We start from the raw sequence: 19334 nt of genomic DNA on the forward strand, positions 1-19334 counted from the left end.
TTTCTGCCCAGAGCTAAGAAGCACACTAATTTTGTTTTGCTTCCAATTAGAAAGACTCTCCTGCAGTCTTGAAAGCATCTTTACCTCTCCAGGCTTTCAGAAGGTCTTTAAAAGTTTTAGGGTTTACGTGGGTTTGTCAGGGATGCTGACGCTGACCGCACTGTCGGTGTCAGGATGGTGGTTTTGAGATTACAGCACTCTTCTGGGCACCTCGGTTGTCCACACACACAGTAGAAAACAGAAGTTCACATAGACTGAATAAAAAGATACTTCTAAATCAGACCAAAAGTTAGAATTACCAAATATGCCTGAAAAGTCAGTGAGAATGTTTTTAGAGATTTCTTTTTGTAATTTTCTTTGAATTTAAAAGTTTACATACAGAATATATTGTCTCTATAAGCATTGAGGGGAAAACCCTCTAATTGGTTAACTAACACATTTGACTTCCAAATTCACCTCAACAATATTTGAAAGCCAAGCTTAAAAACGTGTTTCTATCAATTAGATTGAGGCTCATTATGGTAAAAGATTTTTCTGTCAAGCTGTGGTATTATTAGTATTTTCTGTTATTTTGAAATGGTAACAAAATAATTATTTGCCAAGTTATCTGCTACACAATTTAGTATTCTTAAGAATGTCTCAAAGATTTAAAGGTCCAAAGTTGATAGTTTAACAAAAAATTATTTACAATTAATTTTTTCTTTTCTCAATTAAAAAAAATAGTACCAACAAAAAGGATTTATTTGACTTTTCAGCAACAAAATTTAGAAAATAAAATCATGATCTGAAAGTTTTGCGCACATCTTTATATACCAAAGTATAAAATTTTGATCGACTATTTTCAGGAGCACATGAATCTGAATAAATAAATTCGCTGAAAAGGCTTTTTTCCCATCGACTGCGTCTTTGAGTGTAAACAAACCTGCTGTGAAGGCCATTAAAGCTGTTTAGTCCTTCACTGCTGAAAGAACAGGCATATTATAAAGTTACAGCTCAACAACCTGTCAATCACTGCGTATGAATGCCTTATTTGAAAACTTTGGGGCCCACATTGTGTGTGTGAGTGCGTGCGTGCGTGTGTGTGTGTGTTTGGCTGCACATATCTATTCAAATGTGAGTGGGGTTATAACTCAGAACCTCACAATGCATGAAGGCAGAGTGTGTTGGAGCCAAGGCTGAAGATGGGGTCCCCTCTCTGGGGTCGAAGCCCTGGCCAGCCCTGGACGACAGTTTGGTCTCTGTGGGGACGAGCCGTGTCAAGATTAGTTTGGGATCGGACAACGAGGTAAGTCACCTCTTGATGGACAATTATTTTCTCAATTAGGAATAGTATGTCTTACTTTTTCACAATTCTGAATTTACTGCATAATTTTACTCACCAAATTTTTGGGGGTGGATTCCTAGATTGTCTGAATACTTCTGAGCTTGACCACAGTGTGAGAATGTGATTTTTTTATTAATGACGCTGCTGTAGGGACTCACTTGAAAGGTTTTCCTGGACAGGCTTTTTGAAGAAGATGAAGAGACGCTGGTTCTGACATGCAACGATGAATTGAATCGAACCTACACCGAGGGTGAAAGATCGCCTATTAAAAGCGTCAAAAGCAGAAATAATCCCCAGAGTGATGACACCACAGAAAGCCAATCATCCACAGGTGAAAATGGACAGATTTTCACACATGAAGATGACAAAACCTTGAAGGATAAACACAAAAGTTTAAGATCCACTGTTAGTCCCAGGCTGGAGAGTAAAGCGTTTGAAGAAACTGGAGCTGAAGTACTCTCCACATTTGTTGATGTAACTTCAGCAAACTCCTGTCCAATCAAAAATGCAAAAGCATTTGGCAAGGAAAAACTATTGTCTGAGATGCAAGGTGACAAGAGGGAGAAGAATTTAAGTTTAAACCAGAATCCAGAGAAAAAGAGTACTTTATGCATGGTACGTAGGTCTTCCAGAGGGAAACTCTCCGGCGATAGAAATAAGGAAAATGAAGAGGATGAAATGACGGGGACTCATAATCTGTTAATCTCACTTCAAAAAGAGCGTGTCACCACAAATCTGGCCTCTCCAGTTCGGAGCCTCAGCACTGATGCCACAGCTCTGAATTCCCACCCCACCATCACGGCCTGGGAGGCGAGCTGGAACGTCACAAATGCCATCCAGGTATGCGGAAGCAGGTCACGTGTTCCCCAAAAATGTACATTTCAATTCATTTTATTTCATGCAAGGATAAAAATCTTCAGTTCAAATTTAATCAACATCCAAACTAACACGAAGTAATTGGTTTGTGAGCAAAAACATTAAAAGTAGAAAATATTTATTTCTGCTAACGGCTTTAACCGTCTACCTCCAAGGTAAGACACAAGATGCTGCAGGCAACAAATTAGTAAAGGTCAACCAGCAACACCCAGCGAAAGGAACTTGAGTGAAGTCGCCCCTCAAATGAAACAAAGGAGGTGTCAAAATCTTTGCAGCACAGTTGATTGACACCCTGTTTGTTTGATTCTGGAAATGTGGGGGGGCTAGTTGACCGACGAGCTCCGGAAATATTTATTAATATCTTTAAAATGAACATTTTTGCTGCACAAACCAGCGCAAACGTTTGACACTAATTTTGTTTGATTTGAAGAAGGAGGCGGTGGAGGACTTCACTCAGGTCAACTTACCTTCATCTGGTTTCCTAAGTGTTTCAGAACGATCAATTTGTACAGTGTTTCCCTTTCTTTTTGAGTTATTTATTTCAAACCAGTGCTACTTTAAAGACTAAATTGCAACTTTTAAGAGCCCTAATGTTTTCCCTCTGATGACTACGCTACACACCATTCCCCCTTTTTCTTGGAAACCTTTCTTAAGCCGTTTCTCTAAAAGACAAATGCAAAATGTAAATGCCAAATGCTGCGGGTGTTAAGCTGCTCACTGCATTAAAAAAGCATCAAGCATTTTGCATTCTATTTAATTTGCTCTTATTGTGCATTTGTTTTGTTTTTTTTACATTACCAGACAATGCTTTGTAGTCTCGGAGGCTGTTTGTCAGACACTCTCTCGTCTTCATTATCAAATTAAGTGTGAATCAAATCATAAAAATAAATAAATAAATAAATCTCCTGGTCACACAATGTCTGCATTGCAGTAAAACTAATAGCTCATTATGCTGCAAATGCTGGGCTCTAGAGTCAACCACTCATGTAAATGTACTCTTTCAGTGAATGGCTGTAGTGTAATTGAACGGTGTCACTAGGTCCGTTGAGAATCCATTATGACATTAGGGCATCAATATCCAGCCGTACAAACACTCACAAATGCTGACAGTGCACATCCCTTTAGGAGATGGGGGAATATGCATTTGATGTCTTTGTGTTTTCAATGTAAAAAAAAAATTTTAGTCGCTCTAAATACAGTTATCATCCAGCAAATAATGATTACAAGATAAACAAGTATGGTATGCGCATGGTTTGTTAATATGAGTACATTTATCTGAGTGCCAGGATGTTTTTCTGTTTTCCTTCTCAAAGAAAAAGACATTTTACCATTTTATATTACCTCTTTAAACTACCTATTAAAACTTATGGTGCACTCCTAATTCTTGCAGCTAGAAAATAAGCAAAAGGTTTGTGTAAATTGTCATTTGTTTTATCACTATAAAGATAATTTGCAGAAGCATTTTATCTTTTATCAAGCGTTTTCCTTTGATTTATTTATTGATACCCTTATAATTGAATGCCTGCCACCATAGTAAACTTTTTATTATAGGGCAAATTTCCTGCTAAAAAATGCATAAAAAACCAACTGCGTCTCTCGGCGCTCTCAGGGTGGGAATATTTTGAAACTCGGTTTGATATCCAACCCGATTGTTAATGAGGGAGCACTAGAACGTGTGCGCCTGTGAGAAGAGTTTGTTTTTATTTATTTATATTGCAGTGAGAAAGGCTGAAATTAATTTGATAGTCGGTGAAAAAAAATCCTTTCTATTTAGAAGAGATGCTTTTCTTTAAATTGCTTTGAAAAATCAGGAACTGGTCTAATTCTGATTCTTTAATTCAGAAGCGAGTTGGTGAGGAAAGTTAACCCTGTTTTTGCTTTGTAATCAGTCCAGCTGCTCTCTTTCTATTCTTGTGACTCTTCTGCTTCAAAACACATTTTCAAAAATATTTCACTGGTTTTGGTAGTTGTGTGTCGAAAATGATCTGTGCCGTGTTTCCCAAAAATATTCAGAACCCTTAAACATTTCACATTTTGTCGTGCTACAGCCACATAATAAATTCTATTTTCTTGAGATTTTACGTAATACACCATCACACAAAAACAACAACACATAATTGTGAAGCAGCATGGAAAGAATATTTACTTTATAAAAGTCTTAGAAGAACTGTATGTCTCTACCAGTTATGCACAACTAGATTGACCCTTTTTGTTATTTGCAAAACAGCAGTCAGACATGATGGAGGGCATATGCTAAAATCAATGCTCAAGTCTTGCATTGATTCACAACTGGATTTAGGTCTCGACTTTGACTGATGCTTTCAAACACATGCATGTGTTTGACGTTAAATGTGTGACTGTCGCTCTCTGGTTGTTTGCTTGGAGGTGAAAAGATGGATCCGTCTAAAGTCTTTTTTGTTTTTAGGATCTTCTTGTATTTAACTTATTCCCTGCTAAGGAGAAGCAACATGGCAGCATGTGACAAAGTGGTTCAGTTTGTGTTCACCACTCGTCCCTTATTCCTTCTCATTCATTTACTTTTTAAAGTTGGTTATAATGATTAATTTAAACATTGCAATTTAGCTTCACTTACTATCCCGGGTTTGTTCGTGTTAGCATTATGTTGCAGGGTCCATCTATGTATGTTCAGGTTAAAGTTACTATTTCTGGACTATAGGTTGAATTTGTTTCAAGGTATATTTAAGGTATTTATTTTTCTTTGTACTCACCATCGTTTGTCCTTGTAGATCTGCAGCAGGGCAGGACTATGGGAGGGGCCGGCCCAGTACTCCCTGCTTAAATGGCTGGATGATGTCATTGATTACCTTACTGGGTTCTACCAATTAGAGGGTTTTTCTTTTGTGTATTGCTTTGTTTGTTTTCCTTTAAAGTAACCTTTTGAGTTATCTTGCATTATGTAATTTATTTTGCAGACGACTTCATTATGTAGGAGTTTGTAAATTAATTTGTAATTTTAGTGTTTCTCTCTTTAGATTTTGTTAGTTTGACCTGTTCCTCTGTGGCCAATCAAGCACAGGTGTGGTGCCAATTAGATATAAAAACTGAGCTTTTGGATGTTTGAGAGAGGAGTCAGTGAAAAGAGTGAATAAAAAAAAAAAGTCATTTGAAGAAACTGAAACCGGTGGCTGGTACTGATTTTCTGTTCACCTTCTGACCCTTGTGCCTAAACTACTTTACACAGCATGATTCTGCCACTGCCAAATTGGTCGGGATTTGTGTGATAAGGTTGTTGTGCAATTTTCCACGGGCTTTGAAAGGCAAACTAAAATATTCAGCCTGCTGTCCTGTTGGTTGCACCATCTTCCATTTATACTGTCACACTAGTGGATTCTCTCTTTACTTATTTGTTCCCTTCTGATGGCATTCACACTCAGTTTTATTTAGGGGTTTTAAAAGAAGACCGTTACACCACCGTTTCCAATTTTCATTTGTTAAAGAAATGATTAACCATTAATCTGTTTCCTAACACTTCACAAGCATGTGGTGTGTGAGTTTGTTTTTTTTTTAAAAAAAGATCTGACTAATGTCACAAAGTCTGAGAGGTTCAAGGAGCATCAATGTTTTTCCAAGAGAGTAAAAATAAGCTTTCATGTTTTGTTTTTTTTCTGTAAAAAGTGATTAAGTGTAATTTTCACCACTAAGAATAATGAGCATAGGAATTTATCCTGCATAATTTGGTGCTTAATACTTTCATTAACCATTGACCTACCAAAACGGCAGCTGAATAGTAAAAAAAATGTTTTCTTTTTTTTTCACATTTAGTGAGAAATGATCCTAACTTTCAAACAGTGTCTAGGAAAGTAAACTCCTCCTCTCTTGTATTGACTCTAGAATAATAACACGCTTTGATAAGACTCGGATATGGGAATTTCACTGTGATTTTAAGAAACGGCACTTTCTGTTATTTAAATGTCAAACCTGTCTGGTTTCTACTCATACCAGCTCCGCCTAATCCCCTCATGATAGCGAAAAGACATTTTCCTGTCACTTTTTTTTTTAAGGAAAAGACATGTGCTTGCATAAAATATTGGAAATGACCTGAAGGGTGAAGCACTAGGAATTTTTCACCGGGAAAGTCCAGCTGTAGCAAAAAGTCCTGACAAATTACGATTGTGCACGCTTCGTCGAATGCTTTATATAAAAATGATGTCTTAGTTATAAGACTGGAGAGAGAAAAGATGATAACCCCCCCTCCCCCAAAACAACCATTTGTTTTCTCTCGAGCCAATCATGGATGTATTTCTTTCCTATATTGTGCTCCTTTGTGATTGGGAGCCGCTTCAGGTTGTGCTCAGAGTAACCAATTAGCTGGCAAAAACACAGAGAGAAAAAGAAGTGCCGTGGAAGAGCAAGGGGAGATGAAATCAAATACTTGAGTGTCAGTTTTCTCTCAAACTGCTTTCATCCCCAGCCGCTCCATTTGAACATCAAAGCTCCATCAGCATATGCCTAACAGACAGCAGTTACCAAATAGAAACTTGAAAAGGGAGAATGTTCACTTGTCTGTTTATGTATCCACAGTGTGTGTTTGAGTCTGCGGTGTGTGATGTGCTTCCACGGATCTCTCAGTGAGCCTGCGTATCTGCATGTTCCAACATTCGCAACACAACAACTCCATCAAAGTAGCTTGTTGCCTCCTCTGATCCCTCATCATCCAACCTTGTGCTCTGTTACGGCGAGGCTTCACCTCTCCTTCCACCCTCTCTCTTGCTCTTGTCCCTCTTTTTCTTCTGTCCTCCACCGCCTCTCCCCCCAACATCCCCCAGAATCCCACTTTCACCTCCCATCCCTCTCCTCCTCCATCTTCCCTCTCTGGCAGTCTCTTACATTTCTGTCTTGGTGACGGGCCAAAGCTCGACTCGCCTCTTCTTTCTGCTCCTGCTGGTCTCCTGCATCCTCAGACTCTCCAGGCGTCTCGCCAAAACTCTCCTCTCGCCTTCTCGTCATCCAATCATGAACAGTTCTTTCATCTCTTTTCTGTTCCTTTCCAGCTCAGCTGTCCTTAGCCCATGCGAGTTTTATTTTTTTCTTATTTTTTTTATAATTTCATGGGTCTCTGTACAAAATACAGACTTATTAAGGTAATCTTACTAAACAAACCTTTTCACTTTTTGTCACATTACAACTATCTACCTAATGGAAAGACAGACGGAGGAAAATAGAAGTAATCCTGAAAGAAAATGTATAGAAGGCAGAAGAAGACTTGAGACTGATCTGACGGTTAAATCGTAATGCCAATCAGCTTTAATGGCACAAACATAAGAAATTAGACTTTGGTTTCACCTGCTTTAATTTGAATGGCTCAAATAAATCCATATTTATGTTTTAGAGTGGCTCAGTCAAAGTCAAGATTTAATTCCAAGCCTATGCAAGACATACAAATGCACATTTTATAAATCACAACAAAATCCTCTTAACACACGCACGATTGTGCTGTAACAGTATTTGAAGTGTTCAACTACAGTAATACTTTTATTTTACTTTATTCTGACTTCTTTGAACTATGGTTTAACTTAGTTGAAGGCAGGTTTGTTCAACTTGGTAAATTGACTTTGTATTTGAAGGGATCCACGATTAGTCGAACATATTGGTCTAAATATGTTGTAATTTTCCTATTAACTTAAAATTTTTTGATTGTAATACTTAAAAACTCATAATTACTTCAAAAATGTTACATCTTTGTGATATTTTTCACCCGTGGAGGTCAACATTTTTTTCAGTGACGCAGTTAGGCCCTTTCTGTACTGGAATCTGCGGATAATTGAATTAAGCGTTTATTTTTTTTTAGAAAAACAAATAAGGCATTGCAAACAAATGACCAAATAGACCCATAATAATAATAATAATTTATTATTACATAACTCCATTCACGTACTCTGTGCAGCTCTAATTTGAGATGCATGTTAACCCTACCGTTTAGGAGGAAAAGTTATTTTCAATACATCTTCCATATTTTTGATTACTAAACCTTCTTCACAGTGATCGCAAATTTGTGGAAGGCAGGAAATTTGTTGAGTTTGAATTTTAAAATGAACATGGATACAATTTCAATTCAGGTGTGTGTTTTTCACATCTGTCGAGGATTTCTCAACTACTGCAAAACACATAAAAGTAACGAAAACCATGAAAAGAGCATCATTTTTAATTTAATAAAGGGCAAAGAAAATTAAACTATGAATCATGTTAAATCTGCTTTGTTGCAACCTTTAAATTTCAAAGAGTTTTAGAATCGCCTTATTACCACTTGCTCTTTTCAATCTCAGAAATTCCTTATTAATAATTTTTTTTTTTGTACTCTTTTTACTTCCTCAGGGTATATTTGTATTGGGATTGCCATTTGCTCTGGTTCAGTCAGGTTATATGGGGTTGATGGTGCTCGTTCTATCAGCCTGGGTCTGCAACCACACAGGAAGGAGGTTGGTGGCCTGTTTGTACGAAGAGGAACGCAGGTAAACTTTCTGTTAAGGTACACTTGGTAAGCTTAAGATTTTAATTAGAACCAGTCTAGTCTCACAGTCCTAACATTACTGCAATTTATTTTTCTGTATTTTTAGTGGAAAATCTAGCTCTGTGTCAAAGGTCAGAGTCCGACACAGCTACCAGGATATCATGGACGCCTGCTGCAAAGGACTGTGGCCAAACTGGTCAGTAGTTGGAGGATGGATGATCAATATAGCCCAGGTAAAGCTGAACTTTTGCTTCACCAGTCCACAGACAACACTCCCTCACAGGTTTTCCACCCCGGATTAGTTTTTGACATTAATCTGATTTTTGAGAACCACATCAGCAATATCTTCACGACCGCCTTTCTCCATCTATCAAACGTTGCTCGCGTTTTACCCTTCAGTCTCCTTCTTCACCTCTGAAACTTCCATTTTCACATTTATCCTTTCTTGATTCGATTACTGTGACAGGATCATCCGGGGTTCGCTCTCCAAAATCCACGACCGACTCCAGTACACCAAGAGTTCCTCAGCACACCTTCTCACTCACTCCCACACCAGAGATCATATCTGAAAAAACCTTCCATCCCCTCAGCCGACTCGATTCAAAGTCTCTTAGCGGACCTTCACAATCCTTCAAAGTGTCTTTGTGAATCATGTAAAGCTTTTTGTAAATAAATATTATTCTTTCCTGGATTAAAAGAAAAAAAAAAAAAAGCTTGCATTGATCCTAAGACTTGCAAAAAGTGACTATAAGCCATGACAGCCTCTTGATTTCCCGCATTCACGGGGAAAATCTGTGTTTTTAGGTAATTGAGCTGCTGATGACCTGCACCCTGTATCTGCTTGTTTCCACCACTCTGCTGTGTGACAGTCTGTCAGCAGTGGCTCCTCCCAGATCGGCGTGTTCACTGATGTCGCTGATGTTCCTTCTGCCCTGCTTGCTGCTGACTGATCTCAGACCAGTCTCTGTGCTCAGCCTGCTCTGCTCCCTGGCTCACATACTGATAAGGTGATGGAAATAAAGTGGAGACATATTTTACTTTTCCCGCAGAACTGTGGAAAGTAAAAAAAAAAAAAAGTGATCCACACACATGTAAGGCTAATGCATCATTTTTAAGATGTGAGGTGGACAGTCTAATACGCTCTTATTCTCACTCCTGCAATCTTGTTGCAGCTGCTGCTGGGTCGGCGCTTTTCTCACCTGCTACCAACTACTTTTGCTGTTTGCTTGATTTATTTCTAATGCCTTTTTGAGCCTGTTTTGAGCCAAGAAGTGCAAAGATGGGGGTAGATGTTGTCTGCTTCAGGAGTTCTGAGAGCTGTCTGGTCCCTTTTTTGCTTTTTAATCTTGCGGACCGGCACATTACATCTTAGTTCTGACTATGGTAATTCTAGACAATTTTTTTAATCTATTCAGTCCACTCTGCTGCACCATTTGATTAATTAACTTGCAGGAGCAGAGAAAAAAATGGGCGAAAGCACGCAACTATATCTCAATATGACTAAAGTGGTGCTCGAAAGGTTACCCATTTTTCTGAATAATTTTCATCAAACAGATAAACAAACCAAAGAGAGAAGTCAGGGGGGTTATTGAAAAATCTTTCTTATATTGAACTCAAAATACAGCCGGAGGCATTTTGTTGCAAGAAAGAAAAACTCTGCATTTGAGCACATCAACCAAACCCTCCTATAATAAAAGGGTCTGTATGAAAGACTCCAATGGAGGAATGCAGACAGGAAATGGATATTCAACAGGATGCAGTAAAAAATCTAGGCCAAAATGGTCAGCAAGACGTTAAAAACAACAGCAACACAATGTTTATAAGTACTGGCAGCAGCAATAGTTTAATAAATGGTGTGATGACCTGGAAGCTAAGCAGACTAAGGGATAGAAATGTCGACCTATAACAGTCGGAAATACCCAAATATCAACCAATCTTCAGATTGGTTGATATTCCAGTAATGCTGGAATTCCTGGAATTCCAGCATTACTCCAGCATCATGATTTTTATTTATACATTTGAGTAAGGACATCTTCATTTAATCACTGTGTATGTTAGTCAAAGAGTTTTCTGTGATATTTTTGAAAAATAATTTGAAGACTGGGTTATGCACCAAGACAGGCACCTGAAATGAACAAAGATGCGTATGGAAATGACAGACTCCTCACAATCTGAGTTTAAGCTGTTAAATACATCCAACTGATCTACTGATTATCCATGAATTTCCTAGTTATTAGTTGATCTGAAATGTTGAGTAAAAAGTCAGTAATTCAAAACATTACTTCTCTAAAAAAAACAATGTTAGGTTGGTAAGTTTATGCATAACAGCACCATCATCGTAAGCAGAAATCAAAGGCAAATGAGTTATTGCAAGCTGAGGAAATAACAATGCTTTGGAATTAAGACAGGAAAAATCGAATGACTGATGATGGGAAACTTTCCAGCATCACTCTCAAGTGTGTTTTTTTTCTGTGTTTCAGTAAAGGAAAAAAATGTAAGTCTCCCAAATGTTTAAAAATCTTTTTTTTAAAGAAGATTGTTCCTTTTGCTTTTATCTCTTATCTCTTTGTCAGCCTGTTAGTCATTTTGTACTGTCTGAGTCGTGCCAGCAACTGGTCCTGGTCCTTCCTCTCTCTGTCTGTGGACCCAGAAGACTTCATTGTCTCAGTAGGTGTCATCATCTTCTCCTACACCTCGCAGATCTTCCTCCCTCCATTAGAGGGCAGCATGGAGGATAGAGGGCAGTTTGACACCATGCTGGGGTGGACTCATGGAGTTGCATGCATCATGAAAACTACTTTTTCATTACTGGTAAGTTACAACTGGGTGGCTCAGACTTGATGCCTTGTATCTATTTATTCGGGGTACAGACAGAGTTTCAAATGCACATTCTCTTTTGGACAGCATGTGTGATGCAGATGGGACAGAAAACAGGGCACACTGGTTTAGACACATTTTTTTGAAGTGTTTCTTCCCTGCAGGCGGTGTTGACTTGGGGACCAGAGACCAGTGAAGTCATCACTGACAACCTGCCCCCTAACCTTCGACCGGTTGTCAATCTGTGTCTTCTTGCAAAAGCTCTTCTGTCCTACCCTTTGCCCTTCTACGCCGCTGCTGAAATTCTTCAAACATGTTTGCTTAGAGGTGAGAGTGACAGAAACTTACCCAGATTGCTCCTCTCAGCAATTCCTTGTGTCATACAGGAAGATAATATTGATATTTTAAGGTTTTATTTTAAAGGTTCCACATCTAGTTGTGAGAATGAACATGGCCATTCATTTTGACCAAGAAACCAAGATGCATGCAGATCACGACGCTCCTCATTCTGTCTGTTCCCATGTTAATTCTCATCAAATGTTAGAGATTATGATCTCTGATTAAGACTAATAGCTAAGTTATAGCAGTTTTTCATCATATTTCCTTACTGTTTACTGGAAAGTTTTGAACTTTTTAAAAGTTCATTTAAAAATGGCAAAAAATAATGAGTAGCAAGGGAGAGAGATGACAAAATCCAGCCAACCACGTAACTATTAATTTGTGGCTCTTTTCCATGTCTCATAAAAGCAAATATTTAATGCCAGGTATATTTTCCGGCTGCTCCCAAGAAGGTTTAGAGGTTTTAGACCGTAAGTGTAACGTCACCAGGCTAATCTGTTCTTCTTCAACTCATAATGATGTTTGCAGCAGCCTTGTGAGCTTTGAAGCAAAGTTGAGCAGCTGGTATCGGATTGAAATCTGACTTTAAATCTATTTATATAATTGGATTGAATTGACAATATATTTATGCATAAAAAAAATATGTTTTTTGTTTGTTTTTTTCCGTTTTTGTAAAGTAGATTTAAGATGGCACTCTTTGATAACAGACACTGACATGAGCTTGATTTAACTAAAATAAAATGACCTTTATGTGGTCACAGGGGGTTGCTACAGTAGTTTCCACCCTTGTCTGCAGGATGAGCCGTTGGCTTTTCAATCTAAGTTGGTCTTCAGCTCAATTAAAATCACTTAAGTTGAAATTTCTTCTCTCTGTGCACTACTTCTGTTAGAAGATAAGATCATCAGTAGTTTTGAAGATCACTGTATTTGCATGCCGACATAAATGAAAAGTGGGTTCAGCTTCGCGACAAGTATTAGTTGTCAGAAGTTTAACGTAGCGTAAGAAAATAATCAAGTAACAATTAAAGATGTTGAAACATTTAAAGAAAAAGTTACATCATCTGTTAACACCTGAAAGTTTAGTTTAGTACTTCCATATTTAGGAGCTACTTCATGTTAATAAAAGATATGCATATGATCTAAAGGTAGTTCCTCAAATTTGATGAAATTAAACAGTTTGGAAAACCAAGAGTCATTGCTGAGCCAATCACAAGGAAAAGTTCCTCGCGTGGTCAACAGCAGAGCTTGCCACTAGCATCTCTTTCCAACCTTTCTCCTTGGATCTCTCTCCAGATGCTTCCCTCTCATCTCCTTCCAAACAGAGAAGTCAAGGAGTCTCTTGTCCGACTCTGATGGTTCGCGGCGCCTTGTTGTTGTCTTCGTACTTACTGTCCCTGCTAGTGCCCAGGTTTTCCCTGCTAATGGGGCTGACGGGGAGTGTGACTGGAGCGGCGATGACACTCATACTCCCATGTCTGTTTCATCTCAAGCTGCGGTGGGGACGACTCGCTGTGCAGGACCGGCTGATAGATGTGTCTATTCTGAGTCTGGGGGTTGTGTGTAGTGTTGCTGGTGTGGTTTGTTCAGTGAAAAGAATGTTGTAAGAAGTTTAACTAAATTAAGTTAGAAAATAAATTAAATTGGTTATTTTGGGATGTTTTTTTTTGTGACCAATCTTACTTTGTGCTTATGCCTTTGTTTTACCATATTTTTTATTTCTAAATGGAGGGCGTTCTTTCTTTCTCCAGAGGTCAAACTGGTACAAACCATTCAAAGAAATGTTGTGCATTCAGAAAGGACTCTTTAAAAGGACTCTGGAGGAAAATGGAACATTTTTAATGAAAATTGGTTAACCTCTTAAATATGGTTTATGCTGTAAATAAGTGAAAATACTGCATTTATATCACAGAATGCATTACACAGTACTAACTGAGTAGCTATACTAACTAGTAAGCATGTGCATAATGGTAAACCTTGATATGGATTATGGCAAAATATATGACTGGAGAGTAGATGAGTATGAAATCGTCTTGTATTTACTACATAAATAGCATTTAATGTGTACAAATACAAAAATTTATTCTATAACAGAGTTGGTACACGGTAAAAATGTCAGTGTTGAATTAACACCCAAAAGTTTCTGTATGTGTCCAAGTCAGCTGGTGTTAAATTCAACAATACAGAGTGTCACATTAACATTTACAACGGCGCTGGTGTTAAAAGTAACACCGGTGTAGTGTTGATCCCACAAAACATAATGTGGTGTTAAAAAAGTAAATAATTGACCCACAAGGTGTCAATATCAATCAAATTCAGTGGAAAATATTCACACAAACAAACACAGAAATATAAAGTTTAACTTTTCTTAAACCCATTTCAGTATTATAGGCCAATGTTAATTTAACAAAAAAAAAAAAAAAAGGGTGTCAATATTTTAACACTTTCAAAAGTGTTACTTTAACACCTGCTGACTTGGACACATATAGACACTTCTTGGTGTTAATTCAACACTGGCATTTTACTGTGTACCTAACACCATTAGCCATTTATTTATGTACTGAATTTTTATTTAGTACATAAATAAATATTTAATCTCATTTTTCAGGTGGCAACATCTTCACAGAAATACCAAAAAAAAACAACAATTCTTCCACTGCTTGAGCAAAGCAGTTTTAGTTAAAGGTACTGCAGCTGGTGAGGACACGATTCAAACAATTGACGTGGGAGGTCAAGGAATTATTTTAGATTTTCAAAAACTCTATTTTGAACAAGAAGTTTGACATTTTTCCTCTACATATATCGTACATAATTGGAAAGAGATTACAGACTGTGGTTATATTGGCCTTAAATCTGTTGAAGATGTAAACCTTCACATGTAAAAGATGAGTCGGTAAGAAAAAATCTAATCTTTACAGCTACGTTCCTGCCAACTGTGTTCCGTTTGTCCTTGTACAAGAAATGTGACATTTCATCAATTAAACTAATAAAATGTTAAACTTTCTTTTCTTATCTTGTGTGTTGAAGACGTTAAAGTTGATATTGAAAACAAAGAGATTGTCACAAAACTGTGCACTGAAAAAGCATGCTGCTTTGCTTTCAGGTAATGCAATTAATTTTTTTTATTTATTTTTTCATAATTGTGACGTAATTAACAAACTCAACAGAACCCTCTCATGAAGCAGCTCTAATAGACTTGCCCAAGCACTCTTCAGATCCAAATCCAAGTGTTGACTTGCAGTTTTAAGAGAGGGCTCCAAGTAACTCCAGCCAAATTTGATATTAACCAAAATGGCTGAAGCAGGTTCTGCCAAAAGCTTAACCATTAGCTTTCATTCAAGTTTATTTACTCAGAGACACAAAAAGTCCCCATTTGGAGGCCATCTTGCCATTTTTGCATCCAATTAATTTTAGAATAACTTGCAGGATTTTGTAAGGCAACATTTAATTTTTGTTTTTAATGTCACCTGCATTACATGGTAAAGTACATATAATACATTACAGTAAAATGCTATGCTATGCAGTATGTCACAATATGACGTGAAAATGAAAATAAAAACTAGCCATGATACAGTCAGGATACAAACATAGCCCTTTACTGTCTCCATTTGGGAGGGTTAAATTATTGAGAAAAAGTTATTTTTTTATGACTAAAGGAATACAATTATGATATTAAAACTAAGAGATTCTAAGAAGAATCATCCAGAAACCTCTGCTGTTATAAAATGTTGAAAGTACTGATAATAAATCTTGACCTAGTGGTCGGATCTCATGCTAATTAAATTTCAGTGCTGGTGTCAATGTGGTTCCCTGTTGGTGAATGACTGAATGACTGCAGCAGGTCACTATGCCTCTGCTTGCTAAGTCCAGCCAATTTTATCAAATACTACCAAAAATGAAACATAAACACAGAGGATCTTTTTTTAAAGTGTGAATACTTGGGATTGCAGGTCATATTTGTAATTGGACTCTGTTTTTTCAAGATACTCTATTCTGACCCAACCGTGTGTTTCTTCTTTGTTGAGATGCAACTTTGCAAACATGACTAAAGCCTTACTTTATTTTATTTAGTTTTATTTTGTCTCTACTTTTAATGCCACAGTCCTTCACAGTTTTTTTCTTATAAAAGAATGCAAAGACTGACAGGAAACTCTTTTTTTTTGGGAGCTTTTCAAAGTAAGACCTTCAGGTGACCTTTCAGGGTTGCTAACTTTTTCGAAGATTAGCAATAATTTAAAATGTTTGGGTGTATTGAAAGGTTATAGGAAATTGCCTTTATATATAGGTGGGCAATTTTCCAGTATTGCTGATGTCTTTCTGCCTTGATGCATCGTTTGGGGAAATTTCATGAGGATGAAAAAGGGTTTTTGTATTGCCTGGAAATTCAGACGTGATGTGCTCTGTCCAAGAGAATAAACTTGGCTATCTGCAAAGAATATATTGTACTTGTAAATCTCTGGATGTAATTTTTCTCACACTGCATTGTCAGTTATCAGATGCTTGAGACATTTCTCCTTTCAGTGCAGACAGATGAAGACTCTTTCCAGCCACACATGTCTTCAGGACTCATCCCAAACAAAATGTAAATTGAACTAATCTGCAATCGGCCTGGTCAAAGCTAACACTTCTTTGCTAGTAGCAATGCTTGGAAAACAGGCTGCATAGAAAATCCAAATGTTGCCATAGATTTCTTGGTTTCCTCTTAAGAACTGATTGCAAGAGTTTGCTATTCGTGCAAAAGTCTAGCTCTTCACATCACTCACTTCCTTACTTGTTGACAAAGTCTGGAGACTTATGAACTCATCCACATGAGCAAGACGTTCATCCTCGACTTCCCAGTGGACTGGTAGATTAAGAATTGCTTTCAAATTATGTTTTTCTTTTCCATTGGAGAAAATTACATTTATCGTTCATCAAATATATTCTGCATTTTGTACTTCCAAAAATATCCTTTGAAATATTTTTGCAGATCACACAGATTACAAACCAAAAACAATATTTTGGATATGTTCTGGCTATGCATATGATACCAGAGTATAAAGAACTATTACTCCATTGCCTGTACTGGGTTTTGAGGATGGTGACCTTAAGATATATATTGATTAATCACAAAGACCTAATACCTTGTTATCAGCTATTATTGCACTCATCCCCAAAATGTATTAACCAGCTGGAGCTATTTGTTCTTTTGTCTTTTGTGATAAATGATGCAGTTCATGTGCTTTGTTTTTGCTTCACTTTTTGTTTCTGCTTGAAATAACACCGGTGGTAAAAGAAGGTGCACAAAAGCAGAAAGCAATTTTGTAAACAGTGCAGTCAACAACAGCTGTACCTCAGCTTAGCATTAGCAGAGTGTTTAGCTTTCACCTTTAGAATCTGAGATAAAGGACAAAATTTTGAAAACTTTTATGGTCCAATTTTCTTGGTTAGTGAATCGGGATAAAATGACAGCTGTTGAGAGCAATTAAATTATTTTTAATGAGCAAAATAGCAGTATGAAGCAGAAGTGGGGGGGGGGGAAGGAAAAAGGTTGTTGAGGTGGATGGAAAAAGTGGAGTCTTTTCGGTGTTTGCCAGTTGAAAACCGTAAAATAGCTGATGCTACCAAACAGCACGGTGAACAATATGGAACGGGTTGAGGTTCTTTTTCCTTTAAGCTCCGGGCGCCACTCTCCGGCCTGGGGCAAGCGTGATCAGAGGGCCTTTTGCAACGTTTGGCCTAGGAACACTACGCTCGGCTGTCACACATTTGTAGCTCTGCAGTTCTTCTTTTCTCTCGGGACTATGGCATCAGACAGCGTCTCTTTTTGGGGAATGTGTAATTCAAAGTTTCTTTCTGCAGAATTTCAAATAACCCAGGGTCAAGGCTTATTCTTTGATCAGAATTCAGCCAATATTAAGGTAGACTAAATATTTACATTGTATCCAGGGTTACGTGGAAGATGCTTTATTTTGCTTCATTTGTTGAAACTCCTCCTCCTCTTACTCTTGAAAAGGGGAATAGTGACATCAGTTTAATAATTTCTACAGCAGTCTTTTTCTCTGTAGGGAGCTCAATCCTTCATGGCTGAGATCTAGAATGTAAAACTATATTGTAAGGATGCAGGAAGTCAATTTCACGTACTTTTGCATTTTACTGTTACACTGTCCTCCGTGACCAGGTATTCATTGTCTTCAGTCAGACATTACAAACTGCCATTGGGGTCACATCTGAACCATTTCAACTCAGATGGAAATTTATCCCCGGGCAACGGCTGCCTTAACATTAAAAAATAAATCAAATTAAAATGACCTTGAGTATTTGTTTACTACTGCTTTATCGTTCAACTTTTGTTCATGACAAAAGCAGCAGGAGTAGTTATCACCCATCCAAGCACTTCTATCTCCTCAAAACCTGAAATCCCAGAGTTATAAACCTGCAGTCACACCTGCTCTCAGTTCCCTGCATACAGAGACGGCAAAGGGCAAATGGGTAAGGAATAAAAGAGATGAGATTAGAGACAAATATAAGAGAAATGTTAACACAAAAAGAAACAAACAGAGAAATCAAAAGGTGAAGACAGAAAAGCTGATTACTGATGAAAAAGCTGGGGATCGCAACTGTAGTAAAGCGAATTAGCTCCAGTGGATAAAGAGCTCTGCATTGGCTGCCAATTTCACTAATCCTACTTACATCTGGCTGGAAGAGACAGTGAGTGTATATGTATGTGGGAGTGCCATTGTAGGGCAGCATACACGCCGGAGCATTTCATTTTGAGTGTGAAAGTCTGCATATCAGCTCTCATATGGTCATATGTCACCACAAGAGTCCATATGTTGAGTGTGGGAGCATGTGTATGAATGCGTGTGTGTGTGTGTGTGTGTGTGTGTGTGTGTGTGTGTGTGTGTGTGTGTGTGTTTGCGTGTGCGCGTGTGTGTGTGCCTTTAGTGCCAACCAGCTTTCAGTGTGATGAAGTTGTCACACTGGAACCAAAGCAGCCCATGGCTGCTTTTAAGCTTCATCGGCTCGGTTTGGAGGATCGTCACTATGGAATAAACACTTCACATCTCTTTGAAAGCATTATTTTTTATGACATTTAGAAGAAAAGGCTTTGTTGCCCCCCCATCTTACGGCTGGAAGAGATCTGGTCTGCAGCTTTTTTTAAGATGTTTTTGTGGTGCGAGTGATGATATTCACATAGCAAATGGGAAGAGGAGGAAGGTGGAAAGACACAAACATTCCAAGATCAGGAATTGAACCCCATAAAAATAGAAATATATGTATTTAGCATAAAGGTTAAGTTTTTTTTCTTAATGAAATTTTTTTGGCTGACCTCTATTTCCTTATAAAAAATGAAAATCATATATTTTTTCAAAAGAGGCCGTCTGTTTCCTTAATGACAAACTAATATTCATATTTTATCAGTAGGAGTAGCAATATGTCAGGTAAGATTTTCTGTTGCTGTTTTTTTGTGGTGTTGGCTAAAGCCTCTGAATCCTGACTTAAAGCATTAAAGAAATTATATAAACTATA

The 19334-nt window shown here is 37.7% G+C and overlaps 1 protein-coding gene across 1 annotated transcript; it reads left to right on the forward strand.

Annotated features, from left to right (window-relative positions):
• Positions 1 to 822: 822 nt before the first annotated feature.
• Positions 823 to 18242, forward strand: LOC103457356 (vesicular inhibitory amino acid transporter-like). Its single transcript, XM_008397402.3, has 8 exons — positions 823 to 1285; positions 1504 to 2164; positions 8534 to 8670; positions 8776 to 8902; positions 9474 to 9676; positions 11243 to 11480; positions 11651 to 11813; positions 13119 to 18242. The coding sequence occupies exons 1-8, from the start codon at positions 1182 to 1184 to the stop codon at positions 13427 to 13429; spliced, it is 1944 nt and encodes a 647-aa protein (XP_008395624.2). The 5' UTR covers positions 823 to 1181; the 3' UTR covers positions 13430 to 18242.
• The last annotated feature ends 1092 nt before the right edge of the window (positions 18243 to 19334 follow it).

Source organism: Poecilia reticulata, chromosome 21 (genome assembly GCF_904066995.2).
Source record: "Poecilia reticulata chromosome 21, P_reticulata-male-v2, whole genome shotgun sequence".
Lineage (NCBI taxonomy): Eukaryota > Metazoa > Chordata > Actinopteri > Cyprinodontiformes > Poeciliidae > Poecilia > Poecilia reticulata.

Excerpts from the sequence above, each read along its gene's own strand:
- LOC103457356 (XM_008397402.3), top strand. The coding sequence starts at position 1,182 with ATGGGGTCCCCTCTCTGGGGTCGAAGCCCTGGCCAGCCCTGGACGACA. Across the intron at positions 2,165-8,533 it reads ACGTCACAAATGCCATCCAG|GGTATATTTGTATTGGGATT; the intron begins GTATGCGGAAGC and ends TTACTTCCTCAG. Across the intron at positions 11,814-13,118 it reads TCAAACATGTTTGCTTAGAG|ATGCTTCCCTCTCATCTCCT; the intron begins GTGAGAGTGACA and ends ATCTCTCTCCAG.